The 20,092-nt window shown below is 46.0% G+C and overlaps 1 protein-coding gene across 6 annotated transcripts in view; it reads left to right on the forward strand.

Moving 5' to 3' along the window:
• Nucleotides 1-20,092, forward strand: part of USP31 (ubiquitin specific peptidase 31) — a 50,101-nt gene that overhangs the window by 16,338 nt on the left and 13,671 nt on the right. For 3 of the 6 annotated variants that reach the window (XR_007510352.1, XR_007510354.1, XM_049835538.1), the window contains exons 4-16: nucleotides 1,001-1,093; nucleotides 2,265-2,400; nucleotides 2,905-3,049; nucleotides 3,836-4,019; nucleotides 4,769-4,880; nucleotides 5,491-5,585; nucleotides 6,130-6,207; nucleotides 6,680-6,809; nucleotides 8,164-8,283; nucleotides 8,461-8,686; nucleotides 9,528-9,686; nucleotides 10,410-10,562; nucleotides 11,609-13,167. Coding sequence is in view for 3 of the 6 variants with exons in the window: in XM_049835538.1 (XP_049691495.1) it covers nucleotides 1,001-1,093; nucleotides 2,265-2,400; nucleotides 2,905-3,049; nucleotides 3,836-4,019; nucleotides 4,769-4,880; nucleotides 5,491-5,585; nucleotides 6,130-6,207; nucleotides 6,680-6,809; nucleotides 8,164-8,283; nucleotides 8,461-8,686; nucleotides 9,528-9,686; nucleotides 10,410-10,562; nucleotides 11,609-13,152 (3,175 nt within the window). In the remaining 3 variants the exon portion in view is untranslated. Of the gene's footprint in view, nucleotides 1-1,000; nucleotides 1,094-2,264; nucleotides 2,401-2,904; nucleotides 3,050-3,835; nucleotides 4,020-4,768; nucleotides 4,881-5,490; nucleotides 5,586-6,129; nucleotides 6,208-6,679; nucleotides 6,810-8,163; nucleotides 8,284-8,460; nucleotides 8,687-9,527; nucleotides 9,687-10,409; nucleotides 10,563-11,608; nucleotides 19,823-20,092 lie in introns of those variants that run through there. The other 3 variants (XM_049835537.1, XM_049835539.1, XR_007510353.1) reach the window with 2 other exon arrangements.

The raw sequence follows: 20,092 nt of genomic DNA on the forward strand, positions 1-20,092 counted from the left end.
TCTGCCCTGATGCTAGCTCCCAGTACAGTTGAGACTGGTGTAATTTTGTTAACAGCTGTTTCTGAATTCCTGCTGAATGACATCTGAACTAAAATCTTGCTCCAGAGGAGAGAGAGAATTTCACTACTTCAAATTTGGTATATTCTGTGAAAACCTACAGTATGTACCACTTCTTCACCTGCCCGGATGCATCCTGAAAGCAAGTCAGTGTGCTCAGTGGAGCAAAGACTCGGGACAACTCAGTGCTGTGAGGCTTACCCTGGCTGTTCAGAGGCAAGGGCCTGTGGCAAGATCTGGAGGTGCCTGGAGGCTGCTGGGGAGTTACGGATCCCAGGTGTCTTGCAGAGTTCCTGTTGTCTGGCACTTGAGAATTCTGAGCTGAATCTTTCGCTGTCCCTTCAGGGCTTTCCCATGAGTTTCCCGTGCTTCTGGGAGTGAGCTTTCTAATTTCAGAACTAATACAAAAAAACAGCCTAATTTCCAGTGTTCCTCGATGGCTTGTATCAGTGCTGCTGTAAGAATTTTAATTGCTGGGCTTTCTCCCCAATATTTACCAAGGCTTTCTGTGAAAGGAGAAACCTTAAGCCTGGTATAGAACACGAAGCCAGTGTAAGGAGCCAAGTTAGTGCTGAATGCGAGAGATGTATTGTCTGGAGTTTTTCCCTTCTGAGTAAGAGATCTGTACACCTGCAGTGCTGACTGTCTCTTTCCCATCTTTATTTGTTCAAAGCCAAATTCAGTGACTGGAGTGAAGTCGTTTCCTGGCATGCCCTGTAATGAACTTTGAGACTAATTACTTTAAAAGGATCTAGAAATCAGGAACCCATCATTTACAGCAGCTATGCCTGTACAGCCTCTATGCAGAGCTGCTCTGTGTGGAGAAAGAAGAGTAGAAAGGGGCAGCCAGATTGACATGCAAAGGCTGGTAATTGTGATTTGATGATTTAGCCATTCCTGATGAAATGAGGTATAACTGCTCTATTATTGATATTTGTACTAGGTCCTCTCTGACGTGCCCTCATTGCCAGAAGCAGAGTAACACCTTTGACCCTTTTCTCTGCATCTCTCTGCCGATTCCTTTGCCTCATACACGGTATGTAACTGTCTTGAACTTCATGTTGGCTGTTTCCCATGCATATAGTCTTTAATTTGCTGCAGAAGGAAGAGATATGTCAGCAAAATCTCTCCAGTAAGTCTTTAAAAAAGATAGATAGGACCATATGGGGCTTTAATTTTTTGCTTAGCAGGTAAATTGGAAAATTGAGCCTTTTACTTGTTTCCGAATGGCCCTTCACTCCCACCCTTAACTTCCTATAGAATTAATTTGGGGGAGAAAAAAATATCTATGATTCAGGTAACCAAAATATTTTGACTTAATTTATAGCATTTTAAAATTAAAAAGGGAAAAAGGATGAAACATTTTTTTTTTTACTTTAGAACAGTCTCACTGATCACTCCAATTTCAAAAAGTGAAGTTGAAAGCTTTCCTGCAAAATGTTTTGCTTTTTTGAAAGGTGGCTGTTGCCAATAAAGAAAAAAGCTCCAGGGAGGAAAAGAAATCCAGATAAAAAGTTCAGAGCAAAGACAGAGATGCACAGTAAAACTACCCCTTGTATAAATGAGCAGTTCCTTCACCTGATGTTTTGGATGAGGAAAACTTGTGTGGGTTCAAGAAGCAATGGAACAAAGTAATGAAAGGACATATTAAATATGACTATGTCACATTTGGTTCAGAAGTCCCTGCTCTGCCCCCACATGGAGGCTGAGTGGGCTTTTCAGGGAAGGGTCTCTGGTAGGCTTGCTGCCCCACTCTTCTTTCCCAAGGCAGTCCTTCTGGCTGCTGGTGGAGGCAGGATTGAGTATGGAGAGGCAACCTGGAGCAGCTGTTCCCAGCAGCAGCTCCCTCTGAATGCTTTAAGGTGCTGCCTCGGACTAAGCTGCATTACAGGATCCTTGTTGGAAAATTATGATTGCATTGTCATAGAGAGTTTTTTTTTTCACTTTGTGGGGCTTTTTTGAGATGATGTTCTGCTTGTGGAAGCAAGTAACACCGGTCCATGTAGTAAGAAAAGAATCTTTGGAAATCAAACGTACTTGCCTGGCTGCGGCTGAATTTACCTCCAGTGTGAGGTGGATCTGGACTGCTGGGAGGGCCCTGTAGCTTATGGGCTGCCTGGATGCACCCAGGTTGGGCTGACTCTGTTGAAGGTGCTGCCAAGAAGTGCTCAGCCCAGCCCCAGCAGTGCCTCCTGTGCTCTCCGCAGGCCACTCTACGTCACTGTGGTGTATCAGGGGAAGTGCTCTCACTGCATGCGGATCGGGGTGGCGGTGCCCATCTCTGGAACGGTGGCCAGGCTGCGGGAGGCTGTCTCCTCAGAAACCAAGATACCCACGGAGCAGGTAACAGGCTAGTCTTGTCACCCACATGCCCTTTCTTCAGCAAAAGGGTGTGTGGAGGCTTTCATCTCATCTTGGATATGTAGGAATTGAAATTTGCTGTCCATGACTGAATGGGGAAAGCAGGGTAGTGGTGATCTGGATCAAGCTTTTCCCTGTGCGTTTGCTTGGGATAGCTGTCAGTGGAGCATGTGGACCTTCTGCCTGATCACACAATGATTTGTGCATGCTGGCAGTGAGGGAACCATTGGGCACCTGTGGGGAGTTCCTCTGTAGGAAGAACTTCAGGGAAAGCTGTTGGATCCCACCAAAACCTCTCCATGTGCTGCCTTTACCTCAGCTTCTCTTTTGTGGCAGTCCTTTTCCCTGTTCCTTGCTCCTGGCTGATGCCAGGGTGTGTTGAGGAATGTTCCTTCAGCAGGAGAATCCCAGTTGAGACACAGGGCGGCTCAGCTGGATGAGGCATGGGTGTTTTAATGGGTTCTGGTTTGCTTCTGCTGACTCTAGATAGTGCTCACAGAGATGTACTATGATGGGTTTCATCGTTCCTTCTGTGATACTGATGACCTGGACACCATTCATGAAAGTGACTGCATTTTCGCCTTTGAGACCCCAGAGATATTTAGGCCCGAGGGTATCCTCAGTCAGAGAGGTAAGTTGATAACTCTGCTTAATGCCCAGCTCAGGTGACTAGGTGAGGGAGGCTTGTTTTGGAAAAGGATATACTTGAGAATAAAAGTCCCACAAGTAGTTGATGTTCTGGTGTATTGATTTCAACTCTGACTTTGTCCAGACTCATTTCAGCAGACTTAATGGTGTTGTCAGCCAGGAGGTTATCAAGAAGCGATGTACACTCCTTTCTTCCTCTTCCTGGGGTTGATTCTGCAGGCCAGGCTGGCTTAATGTGAAATCTGTTGTCAGGCTTAATTTAAAGACTTGCTAGGGACCAGATGAAGCCACTGAAATTGTGTTATTTAAAATCAGATTGCCAGTGATGAATAAACAGTCTCAGGAATGAACAAACACTTTCTTTTTCAAAGCTCAAAAACCTCAGCTTCTCTGCATCTCCCTCTCAGTAAAAGGCAATAATTGCATCCTGGGTAGACCGAGTGTAATCAAAGGCAAATTTTATTATTGGAAGTAACAAGTAGGGTTTCTGTCACTTCAGCTTTTCTTGCAGGCAGGCAAAACCATGAGTGCTTGTACAAATTGCTATGAAAAATCAGTTAGGTGAGCACTTGCATATAATTTCTTTCTGTAAAGAAATAGTCAGTATGAAAAGTAATTGGTCTTCAAGGCCTTCATACAAGTGATAAAAATGGTCTTGATTCCATATTGACCTGCTCCTCTGCAGCCAAAGGAGGGTTTCTTGAGGGGGGCATCAGGGCACTAAAGGCAAATGACATAACAAATTGTTTCCTTTCTCCTAATTTTTCAGGAATACATGTGAACAATAACCTGAATAACTTGAAATGTGGCACCGAGCACTCCCGAACAATATCTTACTCTCAAGGAACAGTGAAGTCTGGGAAACTGGAACAGTCCTCTACTAAACCAGCAGCAAACGACAAGATTGTCTTGCTGGTGTGTAACAGAGCGTGCACTGGACAGCAGAGCAGAAGGTGACTGGCAGCTTCACAGTTAGAGTTACTCTTGTGGCTGCTTCCTTAATTGACCTGGGGTTTACTCACGGTGTGGTGAAAACACAAGGTGAAGGAGCAACAGCTTGCATTCGTAGCTTGCATTAGGTGCTACAGAACATGTTGTTCAAAAAACGTTAATGAATGCAGCAAAATATTCCTGATTTTGGTGAACTTCAAGTAGTCCAGTGTTACTGGAAAGTGGTGAATGCAGACCAGCCTGAAGGACATACCACCTCTCTATAGAGCTATCTGATTTCAGAGAGCAGCAAGAAAGTCTGACTAGGTCCTGTGATGTGTGGAAATTTTTAATTGGAGTGCAAACAGGGGGTGGGGAGGGGAGGAAGGGAGAAATGACCATGGCAAAGGCATTTGTACCAACCACAGGCTGAGAAGTATCTCAGCAGCTGAAGTTTGTTTCACAAAAAGTTATCCTGGCCAGGTTGCAAAGCTCTGCAGCCTGAGGTAAGCCACTTAAGCACAGAGCAGGGCTGCAGCCTGGTAAAAAGAGCCCTCTGCATGGGCAGCCGTAACAGTGTTTCCTCAAAGTTAAGCACCTCTCCTCTGGAAACAAGTTTTTAAATGCCTTGTTTCTGGGAAGTTTCATCCAAAACATGCCAGCTCCATAGGTGCCAAGTGAAGAGGAGAGTGGCACTGTCAGAGTTTTGGGATCCAACTGCTGAACAGAATAATCTTTTAATTGCTCCCTCAAATGCTACTCCTTCCTGTAGGTTTGGCTTGCCCTTTGTGTTGCATTTGGAAAAAACAATTGCTTGGGATATTCTACAGAAGGAAATTCTGGAGAAGATGCAGTATTTCCTGCGGCCTGCAGCCTGCATGCAGGTGAGGCAAATGGTTCGTCTGTTTTGATACTTCCAGCTCTGTGTGACATGAACTAAAGGGGAAGCCAGTTACCTGGAGTGATAAACGTGCTACACATGCTGAACTGGTGGCTTTCCAATATTTCTTTGTGCAATGTCCAAGTCTGGTATTCCACCTCTTTGGTGCTTTTGTCTATTTGCTAAAAGGTACAAGAAAGATTAGACTGATAGGGTGAAGAAATTGCATGCTTTGCTTCCTTTCTTACCCCCAAGAAATACTTGAGAGATTAGTGCTGCTGTCTGCACTGGAAATCCACCAGTTGGTGGTGTTTGCCTAAAAGAAAAGCTGAAACATTAGCTTGGTGACTGCATGTTTCTGAGAGCAGAGGGGTGAAGAGGGGTGTCTTCTCTGGTCACCATAGAGGAGTTGTTGGATACAAAGCCTCAGTTGCTGTACCTCACCCCTTTGTTAGCTGCTTGCCGTAGGCACATTTGAGACCTTGTGCATTTGCTTTCTCATGTAAAACACACGTTCTAGTATAAAGTACGTGTCAGCTGGTGCTGAGAGCAGGTTTGCCCATACCTAAGTTGGGTCTGAGCTATTGAGATGGCTTCTACTCTCTTTGTTGCAGGTCTGCCCATTCAGCTTGCGAGTAGTCAGTGTTGTGGGGATAACGTACTTGCTACCTCAGGAGGAGCGACCCCTCTGCCATCCAACTGTGGAAAGGTGAGCTGGTCCTCATTCCCAAAAGTGGAGAGAGGTTTGTCAGCTGGAAACTCAGTGTGTAGCCATGCAGAAAGGGACAGTCTTGGTGTGGATGTGTGGAATGGACTTCACAGGCCTGAGGAGCAGGGAAACCACTGCATGTCCTCAAGAAGGTGTGTGAGGATTGCTCAGTTGTGTGTCATGCCATCTGGAGTCTGTTCTTCTTGGAAATGGAGGACAGAATGAAAGTATTAAACCCCCCCCCCCCCCATTTTAAAGTGGTGGGAGTTTTTTTAGTGACTGTTATTCTTCAAAAATTTTTGTAGATGTCTGTTCTGTAAACAAGTGTACGTTTATTTACAGAACTAATATATTTAGGTAAATGCAGTTGGCCAGCTTTGCCATGTTCTTTGCTGTATGAATTCCTTTTACTCCTTTGCAAACTTGAGCTGCGTGGGAGAGAAGGAAGGATGAAGGGCTAGCGGAGAGAAGTTGTGCGCGTGTAAAAGATAATGTAGGCTTCAGATTGAAAGGTGGTTTAACTTCTGTCTGCTTCTCTCTCCAGGGCATTGAAGTCATGTGGACAGGGGGGAACTGCTCATGTGAAATTAGTGGTAGAATGGGACAAAGAAACTAAAGATTAGTAAGTATGAAGTAAAAAGCCTTAAATTGTGTTCACCTTAAGAGTGATGCTTGTGGCTTGCTTGTGTGAACTGTGCACCCTTCAGCAAACACGAGTCCCCTCAGAAACTTGACTCCATGCCCTGGCCCTACTTGCAGGGATAGACTTTTCCTTTTCTCTAGCTGGAGTTTTGCATTATGGAGCAGGCATCTTGCCTGTGGCGCCTTCCCCCACAAATAATATTCATGTGAGAAAGTTTGTGGGCAGTGAGTAGCTTTTTCTGTCTGAGATAAACTGGAGTGGGTGCCCACTGAAGCTGTTCACCCCTGTGTTCAATTGTGTTGCCCTGGCAGGATCTCTTGCCAGTCAGCTCTTGCTCATGTGTAACGGGACAAATCCAGGAAAGAGCTGCTGATTGTACCTTCAGAACAGCTCCTTGGCAGTGTGGGGAGCAGGTGGATGTACTGGTAAATGTCTTGTCTCCCTGATGCAGCTTGTTTGTGAATACAGAAGAGGAGTATATTCCAGACTCCGAAAGTGTCCGCCAGCAGAGAGAGCTTCATCATCAACCTCAGATCTGCACTTTATCTCAGTGTTTCCAACTGTACACCAAAGAGGAACAGGTAGGGACAAAACTGTATAGCAGCCAGGACTCGGAAGGTCTGGCTGTTCCATGTGTGCATGAACTCCCATACTCAGCAGAGTAGCTCTTTTCTGCAAACACCAATTTATTGAGACAAGAGAATAAATTTGTAACACAACTAGTTACCAGTCCTGCAACTGAGTTTCTCTGCAGTGAGGACAAAGTTGTGGGAGGTACTGCTTTGGGGGTTTTTGCCCCCCAAATGTTGATATGAGAACTTCTCTGTTCTGCAGTTTCCTCCCTGTGAAATAGTGATGCTTTTTTCTGGCATACATTATAAAGGGTTAGAACAATGTGGCTTCTTCATGGAAATTTACTGCTCTGTCTTGGAGCAGTTGTGTGTTTCCAAGGCTGAACAGGGCTGGGGTGGGCTCAAGTCAACCCCTACTGAGTGGGACCCTGTGAATGGCAGCGCAGTGATCACTGGGCTCAGTTCTCGAGAATCGTTGCTGCTCTTCTCCTCTAGCTCTGCTTGTGGTGTGAGGAGGTTGAAGTGGCAGGAGCGATGGTGTGCCACAGGGCAGACTAGAGATGGGTCTGAGCTGGCCCTTGCCTGGAACACATAAGCCATCTGTGTTTCTTTGCCAGAAGTCTCTAATCTGCTGTAAAAAGGGGTGGTCCTAGAGGTGGACTATGGACCTGTGACTGAGCTTTAATAATTTTGGAGTGTGTCTCCTCGCTTCTTTCAGAGGTGAGGGAGAAGTTGTTTGACAGCTTAAAGTTCTCTGGCTTCTGAGTTTTCTGAGCACTGGGCTGTGGAGGGAAACACATGTTATGTTTGTGTCTTTGAAAAGACACATTCTCCTTCGTGGACAGTGAAAATCTCTGCAGTTTGTAAGTGTGTGCCATTGGGACATAGGGAGGAAGAGGGTTTCCAGAGGGCAGCGAGGTGTTAGAGATGAAATTTGAAGTACACCTGTCGTCTTTCTGTTCTGATTCTTTCTTTGTTGCTGGTTTTCTTGTGAGAGTACTTCTACTCAGGCTGCCAAGCCTGCCTGCTTTTTGCCTTTGTTTTTTTTTCTCCCCCACTTCAAAGGGATTTGGGTTTATAAGGTGGAAATAGCTTCTCTGCACAGCAGCACTAGCTGAATTCTGTCTTGCAGTGGGACGTGCCTCCTGCATAAGGCACACATGTCTCTCTGCTTGTCACTATTTTGAAAAGCATCATTGGGAACCCTGCATTTCCAATGAGCTTGATAAATGCTGGACGTAGGTGCGGGGCAGGGGTCAGCGTCTGCACTGGGCCTGGGGCAGCAGTGGAACAGTGTTGTAGCGAAAGCTGCCTTGGAATTTGAAAACTAATACTCATACCCACTCATGCCTCTTCCTTGTAGCTTGCCCCAGATGATGCATGGCGATGCCCACACTGCAAGCAGCTGCAGCAGGGTAGCATCACACTGAGCCTCTGGACCTTACCTGACGTTCTCATCATACATCTCAAAAGGTTTAGACAGGTAAGGACATCTGCAGTGATGCTGGAGGGCTGCTGCTCAGCCAGGGAGTGACCTGACTTAGAACACCTTTTCAGAACCAGCTGTTCTGCCCTGTGCATTCCTCACCTGGGTTTTTGTTTTCCTCAAGCATGGTGGCCTCACTGCCACTGCAGCTCATGCTATTCTCTGTTTATACAGGAAGGAGACCGAAGGATGAAACTTCAAAACATGGTTAAATTCCCCCTGAGTGGCTTGGACATGACTCCCCATGTTGTTAAACGCAGTCAGAGCAGCTGGAGTCTGCCATCTCACTGGTCACCCTGGAGGAGACCTTATGGTCTTGGAAGGGATCCTGAGGACTATATCTATGACCTGTATGCTGTCTGCAATCATCATGGCACCATGCAAGGGGGACACTATACAGGCAAGTACCCTGCAATATTATGTATGTTGGATCCTTTCAGAAATAAAATGGTTATATTTTTCTATTGAGTGCCTATAACTACTTCATCTGTCTTGGCAAAAGGACCTAACCCAACTAACAAGGGCTGGCTATGTAGTACCAGACGGGTAACTTTTATGACTTTGAGGAATGGAACAATGCCTGTTGACCCAAAATGTCTTACTGTACGTTTCTTTCTCTGCTTGCTTTTTTTTTCCTTCAGAGTAATGTAACTGGCCTTTCATGTTTCAAAAATGCTCCTGGCCACTCAATGCAGAACTTCTGTCGTTGCAAGAGGCTGCTATACATAGGAAGTATTTGCACATTGCCTATGTGTGTAGCCAGTTTATGAACTCCTCTTTGCTTGTTCCAGCAGCTCCCAGAGCAGCCAGAGAGAGACAAAGTTGCTTCGTGGTTCTTAGGATCTGTATGACTTCACACAGCAGCCCAGAAAATGTGTGTGTCTGGTTTTGTCCTCTGATGTGTGACTCTGGGCTGGTTGTCCTGGGTGGGCTCAGTCAGAAGGAGATTCACTGAGGGAGGCGGACTGCCACAAGTAACAGAACATGAAGTGAATGGAGCCATCCCAAATGGTGTTCTGTTCTGAGCAGTAATGTTGGAGAAAGAAATCCTGAAATGCAAGCTGTTTATTGTATTCTGGTGGCCTCAGGCCCCCATTTTGCCAGTCAGACTGGAAAAGGATGTGTTGCATTAATAAATCTGTTCCTTTCATTCTCTTCTGAGTCCATCATAGCAGATAAGGTCATGTTTAAGTTAGCAAAGCTGAGAGTAGTAGGACTAATAGTAATGTATTTTCTCTCAGCATATTGCAAAAACTCGGTTGATGGCCAGTGGTACTGCTTTGATGACAGTGATGTTCAACAACTTTCTGAAAATGAAGTCTGCAAGCAGACAGCTTATATTCTTTTCTACCAGAGGCGCACAGCAATCCCATCGTGGTCTGCTAACAGCTCTGTGGCAGGTAAGCCCTGCTGGCATTGTCAAGGAGTGGTTTTAATTTCTTTCATGGATAGTTTGCCCTTCTGAAGAATTTTCTGCCCAGCTCTACTTAAGCCCCCACTCTCTGTCCCAGAACTCAGCAAGGCTTGTCTGAATCTGCTGCTGTGCATCAGAGGCTGTGGGAAAATCCCACCTCTTCTGTTAAGGCTAGTTGTGGCAAAGAGGCTGTGGAGATGGGGGAGCCCCCCTCCATCCCCATGGGTAGTTCTGCTCAGAGCTGCCCTTGTCAAAACCATGACATAAAAATGTGACTATTTCATTCCCTCCAGCAGTGCTGTTGGTCTCAAGTAGGCAGCCAGCAGCTGAATGTGTTGGTGGAATCTGGGATGAGCTGTGGACAGATGCAGGCTTGGTGACTTGCCTTTGGAAAGGAAAGGATTTGCACTGCATTTTTGTGGCAGCTCAGGGACTGCCCTCTGTGTGCTGTTGCACCAATTCTTTTGATTCACAGCATAGTGGGACAAGTGCAATTCTGTCTTTCACTTATGACCATAACTATTTCATAAGAGTAAAGACTTATTCTCTTGGCAGTGTGTGGATGCTGTGGCTGTGTGGGCTAGCTCCAAACTCCAGGTATCTGTTGAAGGCAGTGCAGTGCAGTATTTACCTGGCTCTCAGTGGCCTTCCAAGGTTTCATGTGTTCTGCAGCTGCATTGGCCTGATGTCTATGCCTGCTTCCTTGCAGGCTCCACAAGCTCCTCGCTCTGTGAGCACTGGGTCAGCCGTCTTCCTGGTAGCAAGCAGCCCAGCATTGCTTCGGCAGCATCATCACGACGCACGTCTCTGGCTTCACTCTCGGAATCGGTAGAGCTGACTGGGGAAAGGAGTGAAGATGATGGTGTGTATCAACACTGCAGTATGTGGGGGATACTGGGCTGCTAGTCTTTCTGTTACAAGATCCCTACTAAAACAGCTGCAAAATATGTAGTTATAAGGGACAGTTACTCTAGCAGCTGGGGGGGCAGGCACTGCGCTGGTAGGAGGTGGATTCTGGCACAGGTGAGCTCTTCTCTGGTATGAAAGGATGGAGAAGAGCAGGGCAGGAACCTTAAGGAGCCTTTCAAAGAAAGGAAATGCTGACAATGAAACCTCTCAATCAAGAACTTGTTGTGTTTGTGTTTTTTCTTGTTCTCATTGCAGCACCTTTGCAGGGAGACTGACATTGTGCTACAGCTTAGCATAGATATTTACTGTCTGCTGCTGTGCTGTAGACTGCTCCCAGGGAGGTGAGAAGGTACTCAAATTCACTTGTGTGTCAGTTCCTGGCTTTGCTTGGCTCCTCCACATAGTGCCTTGTAACTTCTGAAAATGTGGAGCTTCACGGGTCAGTCTGAGCATTTTCGAGCAAGTATAGAGATGTCCCTGCAGCAGTGTTGTGATAACTGTCAGGTCTAGCCATGGTAGCCACATTTCTAAAATGCTTATTGTTGTACTTTGTGTTGTAAATACAGATACATTGCTTTAGATAAAGAGGTAGGAATCCTACTTTGCCTTTTACAGGATTGTATGGGAAATATTCTTTAATAAAGAAAAATGTATTTCTGGGAGCATAATCATAGTTGGTGAACTAGTTTCAAGGACTTTCAAGGTGCAAAGCCTGTGTTTGGTCTCCTGCTGCTCAGGGATGAGAGGAAAATCTGGATTTTCAGTTATAGGCTTCAGAGAGTTACTTCTGGGTAACCGCTAGCAAATAACAGTTGTTGAATTCCTTATTCAGCTTCATGCAAGAAGCTGTGCCTGCAGCAGGGATGAAGAGATAGGCATTCAACGTGGTGTGGGTGGGCTGTCTTGACTCTCTTAGGGAAGTAGTGTCTGTGGATGGGAAGGATAAACTGACTGCAGGCTTGGCTTTCCTACTGAGGATGTCACTTTCTTTCTCTGCAGGAGGATTTTCAACTCGGCCATTTGTACGAAGTGTCCAGCGTCAGAGCTTGTCATCTAGATCATCTGTCACCAGCCCACTGGCAGTGAGTGAAAATGGTGTTAGGCCCTCATGGTCACTCTCTGCAAAACTGCAATTCCGCTCCAACTCTCCATCGCGCTTCTCTGGAGATTCCCCTGTACATACCTCTGCTTCCACCCTGGAGAAGATTGGGGAGGCTGCTGATGATAAAGTCTCCACCTCTTGCTTTGGCAGCCTGAGGAATCTCTCTAGCAGCTACTTGGAGCCCTGTGATGGCAGTCGGCGAGAGCACAGGACAGCTCGCAGAGCTCCTTTGGCTGTCATGGAAGGGGCATTCAGGGAAGAGTCTGTTGTAAGGACATCTAGCTCAGATCTTTCAGATGGGTATGGTAAAAGCTCTGTGCAGCCAGACAGGAATCACCCTGCTTTGGACCCTTTTGATAACAACAATCAAATTGCCTTTGTTGATCAGAGTGATTCTGTGGATAGCTCTCCAGTCAAGGAGGTGAAAGCCCCCAGTGCGATAGGGCTCGCTGCAGAGAAGGCAGATGGCACCCCTAAGAAGGTTCACAGCTCCAAGGGAGTTTCTGAGCCAGACAAAAGTTTGAGGAAGGGAAGGACAGTCTTATCTACCCAAGAGACCAAAGTCTCTCACTCTTCTCCTCCACCATTAAAGAGTTCCCAGAAAGTTTCCCGGTCTAGAAGTAAGACGGACTCCTCTAGGGCCAGTGGGCGACATGGATCTCCTGCTCCCACTCAGGCTAGGAAGGACCATAGCACGAAGCCCCTTGAGGTGGCTGTCCCATCTGCTCAACAGAAGCAAAAGTCAGGTTCTTCTCCATCCTCCACAGCTGCCAAGAAAACCCCATCAGGCTCATTGACTAAGGGCTCTTCTGCTGGGAAAAGCCGGACTTCAGACCGAAGCCTCAGCAGGGAGGGCTCTAAGATAAGTTTGGGGTCGGATAAAACAAGCGTTACCAGCAGTTCAAGGACGAGCTCCCCACGGATAAGCCACTCTAGGAGTGACAGCAGAGCAGTAGACAGCAAGCATGTGCGGAGTTCCTCTATGGCCAACCTGCGGTCCCCAAATGTTGGTGTGCGTTCTGGTTTGAAGAGGGACAGCAAGTCAGAAGAGAAAGGATTGTCTTTCTTTAAATCAGCCTTAAGGCAGAAGGAGACCCGGAGGTCAGCAGACCTGGGAAAGACAACGATGCTTTCAAAAAAGACAGGGAGTTGCAGTTCCAAGTTAGGCAGTAAAAATGTGCTGGAAGACAAATCAGAGAAAGGTGTTGTCCCACCAGCCTCTCAAACCAATGCCAACATTACTGCAAAAGAAAAACTTGTCCCAAAAGATGCCACACCCAACAAACATTCTCTGCTATCCAGTCGCAAGTCCAAGTCTTCCCAGCTAGATCCCGGAGTCCAGTCTCCTCCTTCCAGTGGCAAGCAGTCTGCTGACAAGCCGCTGAAAATATTACCTTCCAGCATGCAGGTGTCTGTACGGCCTTCTCTGGAACCTCAGTGAAATGCTGCAATCCAGGTGTCTTTTCTTCTGCTGAGAAGCTAATTTATTCTGAGCTCTTGTTTTTTTGTTCATGTGCCTAATGTATGTTTTGAGGAAAAGTTAACTGCAAGTTGTTAAAGCGCCTTTTGATTCTGCCATCAAACCAAATAGCTACAGGCAGCCAGCACTGATGCAAGTAGTCTAGCTGGAGTCATTGTTGAACATGAATGCAGCTGTCCCATAGCACTTGTACAGGAGTCTCTTTATGGAAAATGCAACAACTTTCTTCAGATTCAAGGTTTGAAATCTGAAACCCAGTTGTACTGACGCTAGTGTGCTTTGTAGAGCTGTGAACTGATATTCCTTTGGTCTTGTTCCGAGCAGGCTGTGTCCACGCTGGTATATGGCCTTGTTCTGAGCTGTGGAGGATGCGAAGGAAACTGGAGAGACTGCCGCTTCTTTTTGCTCTTTCTCAACCCTCTCTCCCTGCTCCCTTCCATTTTTCAAGCTTTCTAAAGGGCAATATTTCAACACTAATGTTGTTTCTCAGGTATATACTCCGCCAGTATAGGAGGGACTAGCATTAGTGGGTGGACAGAAAGGTACCTGTGAGTCCGTGTGTACATGTGTCTGTCATAGACTTCATTTTTGCATTCCAACAGCAGAAAGTTTTTTTTTTTTCATGAAATGTAACCTGCATTTTTTTGTTGCTATGTCTACGAAGAGTTTTACTCTGTCCACACCTAAGGCAACCTCTGCCCTATCCTCTTTAATTACTTTCTCTCTTTTGAAACACTATACTAAGCAACAGAAGAAATCACTAAGCAGCAGCTGGTTGCCAGCTCGTACCTGTGAAAGTGCTAGGTGGGAGATGGTTGCAGTGCTGTAGGAGAGCTGTCTTCATGCACCTGAATGGCAGTGATGCTGTTAGAACCCCTGTTCAAACTCCTGGAAGAAGCGTTTCCTAATGTGCTCAGATGCTTAATCGTAGTGGTGTGAATATAGCATCTGTTATTTATAGGAGTAATGTTTAGATAAGCCAAGTGTCGTCTTGTCTTCTCTGCCTTCTCTGAGCATGCTTTGAACAAGCCTCTTCGTGCGGGTTGGAGCAGCTGTACCAAAATACCGCAGAGCAGTTTTCACATTCTCCAGAGCGCTGCTACCTTCCTCCCTTCAGCATGCTTGTCACCTTCCTTGGTGGGTCTGGCTACCACAAGTCTCTTTGCAAAATGATTCCCATTCTTGTTTGGATGACAGTCTCTATCAGGGTTAAAACACTGCATCTAGTGAGGTCTTTGTTTACAAGCCCTTCTTACAGGGGAGATTCCTCAAGTTCTTTAAGATTCCTCTTAAAAGGTGGATTCCTTAAGTCCTTTTATATACATGTGGTGTAAGCTTTTATTTCATGAGTTTTTATTAATGTGCTGCATATTGTTTATGTACAGCACCAATCTGTCGTGTAGGTCACGACATGCAGCAGCTGGGCAGTGGGCAGTGTGCTGGGCACGCTTGTCTTCTGAATGAGGTCTTTGCCTGTCATACAGTCTTGTGTAGCAAAGCTTCTCCAGGCTTAGCTTGTGGACAGACATATTTGTATATCTCTTCTGTCAACGTAACAAACAGCCCTCAGACAAGTAGTGACTCTGAGTTAGTCTGTTCCACCTCCTCTCTTGAGCTGATGTGCTGATGACCCTGCAAGAAGCCTTGCACCCAGGTCTGCTGGGCATGTTGCTGCTCTGTGATTACTTTTTATACTTGGCTCACCACACAACTGCAGCAAGCTTTGGAGAGAAGTGTTTTGGGGGTGGCTAACACCTTGGAGAAAAGGCAGCGTGTGTGTAGAGCTGAGCTGGGGTGTCCCAGACCTCTGGTCAGTGTGTGACAGTGAGCCCACCTGCAGTATAACCCTCGCTCCGTCCCAATGTTGTTCTGCAGTACTTGCCTTCATGCAACCCAGAAGCAATGCCAGTAGCCTGCATGTTTTTACAATGTGCTGGACTCTGTGCCCTGGACTATGTTTTTAAACCTGAACATGACCATCTTCTTGATGCATTTCTTCTCCCGGGTATTGTTTCAGTCTCATTTATAGCAGCAACAAGAAGCAAAGATTGCATTACTTGCTTCTTAAATGTATGACTTGGATTATTGTTGGATTATTTTTTGTTATATCCAGCAGAGCAGATAAGACTTGCTTCACACTGTAGTACTTAAATTACTCCCTGAAATGTTGATGTTGAAGTATTTGTTTAAGGTTTTATCTGTATTAAGGTCTTGCACTGTGTCAGCTCTTCTCTTGTAACAACTCTTCTAGCAAGAATGTAATTCTGGTAGCTAGTGCTAACTTGGTTTGGTATCTTTTAATAGACAGAACCTAGTTTTCTGTGCGTTTTACCATGGGACATTTGTGAAAGGTTATTTTTATCAAATGACATTTTCTTTTCATGCCATTGTTCACTGAAGAAGTTTAAACTGGAAGCTGGTGTATGGTTTTTGAGGTGGTTTTGCTCCTGTATTGCATGCCTGGACTGAAGGAAATTTGAAGCCATGTCCAAACCGGAGTTTTTAGCTGAACATCAGTTCAATATGTTTGTGTTTGGGGCATGAGAATGGTCATTAGAGCTCCCATTTAGACAAAATGGGAATGGAGATCCTGGTGCCAGGTGTTCCAGCAGCTGATGTTAAAAGCAGTTGAACCTCTGCAGTCCTATGATATGTAATCTAGCTCTTTTTCTGTGTATTCCCCATAATTCCTGATGGAAATTTCTGCCAGCTCCAGCACTATCTACCCTGTGTATGCTGCCAAACTGGATTTTGTACCTGCCCCTCTGAAAACAGCAGCTGTGGTGCACAGGCTTCTTGCTCTGCAAGTGAGCATGGAGTGGGCAGAAGAGGCTGTATTGACAGTGCCCTCGTCTTGGAGCAGATGAGATGCTGCTCTTCTGTGGTGGGCTGCCAGCATGTGGCATGTTTTCTGGCTCAGGAGGGCTTGACTTAGGGGTGTCCTCAAGGAAAATATTTTGACTTATAAGGGTGCACTGTAGTTCATGTTGAATATAAGGCCCACACCGGGCAAAATGTGCAAAGCATGCCCTTGCAGGACCTGGAAAGTGCAGTACCTGTTTGGTGGCTGCGTCGATTCTGTAACAAAGCAGTTTGGAAAGCAGCTGTTTGCTGCCATTCTGCATCTCTGCTTTTTGGTATCGCAGATTTCCAGTAGTATATGAACTTCTTTGCACAGGAGAGGGTTTGAAAGGTGTGGGTCCAAGAGACAACAATGTTCATAGTGAGTGTAAAATCAAGTCTCGTTGCTGTTAAAGTCATGGCTCCATCAGTGATGTAGAGTAAATCTTTCTAAAACTGAATGTAGGTTATTGCAGGCCCTACTTAAACTGATTTGGGGAAAAGCAACATCAGTCTTCTCTCCTTGCTTTAAAGCAGACTTATTTCTTAGCCTTTTCATGCATAGGAATTCCTGTTTGTGTATTGCGTTGTCCAGATGCAAGGATGTGGCACGATACTAGGGAACACTCCAGAGAGGGACCTTCCACGTCCTAGATGACAACACCACCTTGGCTTTGTGTATTGATCCTTAGAGTAGTGAAGGCTTGAGGCTGTTCTGAAGCAGCCATTTGTACATGATCACCTCTTTTCTTAAAATTCATGTTTGGCTTTAGAAGCATTCATGCCTGTGGAGGAGGTGGGTTCTGCCATCTTCTGAAGGTCACCGCTGGCCAGGGATCTCCAGCTGCCCTTGGGTGGTGGCACGCGGGGCTCAGAGGTCTCATGGCTGGCCATCTGAGTGGGACAAGAATGGCTGCTGTCTGGTTCTGCTTTGCGAGTCACGCACAGCCATGGCACGTGTGGAACGGCCGGTGGTGTGGCTGCCTGTGGGGTGAGCTGTCCTGGCTTGGGGGTGGTGGAGTCTGGGACCCCGGGGGTGGTGGAGTCTGGGACCCCAGGGCTGATGACCTGGAAGCAAAGGTTTTACAGGGCAGCCTCACGCTGGTGAGAATGCCTTGAAAGGGGGAGGTCCAGCACTGTCCCTCTGCTCAAACAGTGTGCAAGCTCCGAAGAAAAGCAGGCTTCAAGTCCTCTGAAGGATTTTATGATGCGTTTCCAACAAACTTTGGGTTGAACTCACCTCCATCGGCCATGTGTAACTCTTATTTCACACCACATCCCTAGTCTGACACTTGCTCCTGTTCCTGGAATCAGCCCTCTGGGTGCAGGAAAGCAGCACCTTCATTCCAGTGCTAGATTCCTGCTGGAGTCACCTAAAGAAATTATTTTTACCCTTTTTGGGCTGCGTCTTTTGGATAGTGTTTAGTAGTATACAAATTATAAGCACATTTTCAATGACGTGAATTAAAGAGGCACCTTTTATTTGTATTAATCACATTTGATAGACAATTTGGTGCCTGCAGTTCTCTGTAACTTATAAGTGTCTCACTTTGGGTGTATAAATTGTTAACCCTTTCAAACTTATAAAATATGGCTAAATAAAAAAAATGCTTAGGATAGAAAATTAGCAGCTTAATTACAGTACACTTATTCCACTGTAAGTGCCCTCATCCATCTTAGCTGCAGGGTTGTTTGCTTTCCAAAGCTGAAACTTGAGCATGATCAACCATTTTTTTTTTTCCCTCAGTAATAAGGGCAGTTTTGCATGGCAATTCTCTCGCTGTACCCAAATGCATGCACTTCCTAACTATGCAAGCATCTAATACAAGCCACAGACCGTGCTTTCAGTATCAGAATCTGCTCAGTAGACTCCAGAGCACTGCCTTGAGTCTGTACTTCTGTTTCTCGGTGCAGCTGCGTGTCAGCACATAGGAGCATGTCCCTCAGTTCCTGCTTTGTTTGCACATCTTTGATTCTTTCCTTTGCAGAATTCTGCATTACTGACAAGGCTGGAGTGTAGCATAATGTCAAAGGGATCTGAAATGTTGAAATGAGAACAAACTGGTTTTCTGTATTGTATTGTTTTTTCTTTTTTTAACAGGGAAAACCTGATCAGTGTTCTGTATGTAGCCTGCCATTTTCCATGTAACTTTAATGACATGTTCTACGTTGTGAGAAGAGGCAGTCACCTGTAGCCGTATAAGCACTCAAAAAAAAAGAGTTTTTGTTGAATTTCCATGCTACGGGAGCAGTTTCCAGTTGTCGGTGTGGTGCCCATACTGGTAACGGGGCTTCTGCCTGCCTTCCTGGGAAGAGCCAGGCCGGGCCCCAGCGGCCCATGGGGGTGGCTGTGCTTCCCATTCATGCTCCAGAACCGTGGTGGAGTTTGCATTTCTGAGCTGAGCTGCCTTTCGACTGCAGATCCCACTGGGGTGGTTGTACGCACAGTGGGGCCGGCCGGGGTCGTAGCCCGTGGGGCACAGCGGGCAGAACGGACAGCTTGCCTGCTCGGGGTGGCTGATGCGGGGGCAGGTTGGCAAGGTCTTGCGAGCTGCTTGTTGGGTTATAGCAAGAAGCGTAGGTCCCGGGATTCCTCCTGGGCTGCCGGGCTGTGCCCCTGCGAGGCACCACCACGCAGCACCCTTGTCTTCGCAGAGCAGCTGGCCTGAGCAGTGGCTGGGTGTCAGGCAGGTTCTTGGCCCCACTCCCCCCGTGGGCTCTGTGCCCGTCCCCCTTGGTCAGCGGGCACAGAGAAGGTTTGGAAACAACATTCCAAATAATTTTACTGTTATCTTTTTTGTATCCTTGTCATTTGCCTACTAATCCAAAATAATTTGGCAGTATCTAATGTTACCTGTGGAGGGAACTGAAATTTAGTTTTAATCTGTGGTGAGATGAAAGTACTACATGGTTTTCTTAATAAAAGCACCGTAAAGCATTTACTATTAGGAGCTTTATTTTGTAAAATAAAAGTACCTGAAGACTTGTACAATATCTATATTAGGTCTAAAGGTTTAGGGAGTCTTCTATTTTTTTAAAGGCGATAGCACTCAATTTATCTGCAAATAGTGTTTTTTAAAAGACACAGATTAAAACTAAGTGTAAACACAAATCCTGTTTCACTCTAGGCCCTGCAGCACAAACGCATTGCAAGAAAGTTAGCATTAGGTTTGTATGGCATTTGTGCAGTGCAATAAGAAACCATTTTTAGGTGCTACATTGCCTTGGGTAGGGGTGACACAAGGGAATACAGGCTACAAGTGGCTAGATTATTTTCTTGTGGCCTTCCAAGTATTAATTTGTACAGGTTTGCTCACCAACTGTGCCTCACCATTGGTTAAAATTGAATTTTAAGTCCTGTTGCAAATGCAGTTTCTCTTCTGGACGCAATGTCAGATTTTACACTGGAGTATCTACAGTTCTAAAAACTGCATGTCACATCACTGTACACTGATAATGGGACGTGGGGCTTGCCCACACCTTTGATATTCTCTTCTGTATTTTAATGTTTTTGAACTGTACAGTAATCTGGAAAGCAGGCTGTCTTTACTTGGGATTGAACATTGTACCATAAATTTTAAATTATTTGAGGACAAGTGCATGAGACTGTGTCAATGCCTTTTATTATTTATTTGTATGTTTTATTATTCAAGGTGTATGCACTTTTAATATGCAGAATTTATATTTTTATGTTAAAAATCATTTTCTTTCAGAAAGAAGAGTTTGAATATGAGGAATTGGAATTAAGTGCAAAAAGGGGAATATGTAATAAAATACAATAAATTTATTACTAGGCATCCTGCCTGAGTGAGCATTTTTCCAGGTCCACATCATTGCCCGACAAGGTGGCAGAGGCCGCACACCGTGCTGCTCCACAGCCTCGCCGGGTTCCCCGCTCTGGCTCGCCGGCGGTGCTGCCCTGCCTGCTCCCCTGCGCCGGGCACCCCGTGGGGCTCGCTCAGGGACCCCCTTTTTTTTTTTCTTGGGGTTTGTGTCAGCGTGTTGCAGTTGCGGGTCCTGCCGCTGATGCTCCGTGCTGCCTGCGGTGGGACTTGCTCCC

This window comes from Accipiter gentilis, chromosome 33, assembly GCF_929443795.1.
Source record: "Accipiter gentilis chromosome 33, bAccGen1.1, whole genome shotgun sequence".
In the NCBI taxonomy this organism is placed as follows: domain Eukaryota; kingdom Metazoa; phylum Chordata; class Aves; order Accipitriformes; family Accipitridae; genus Astur; species Astur gentilis.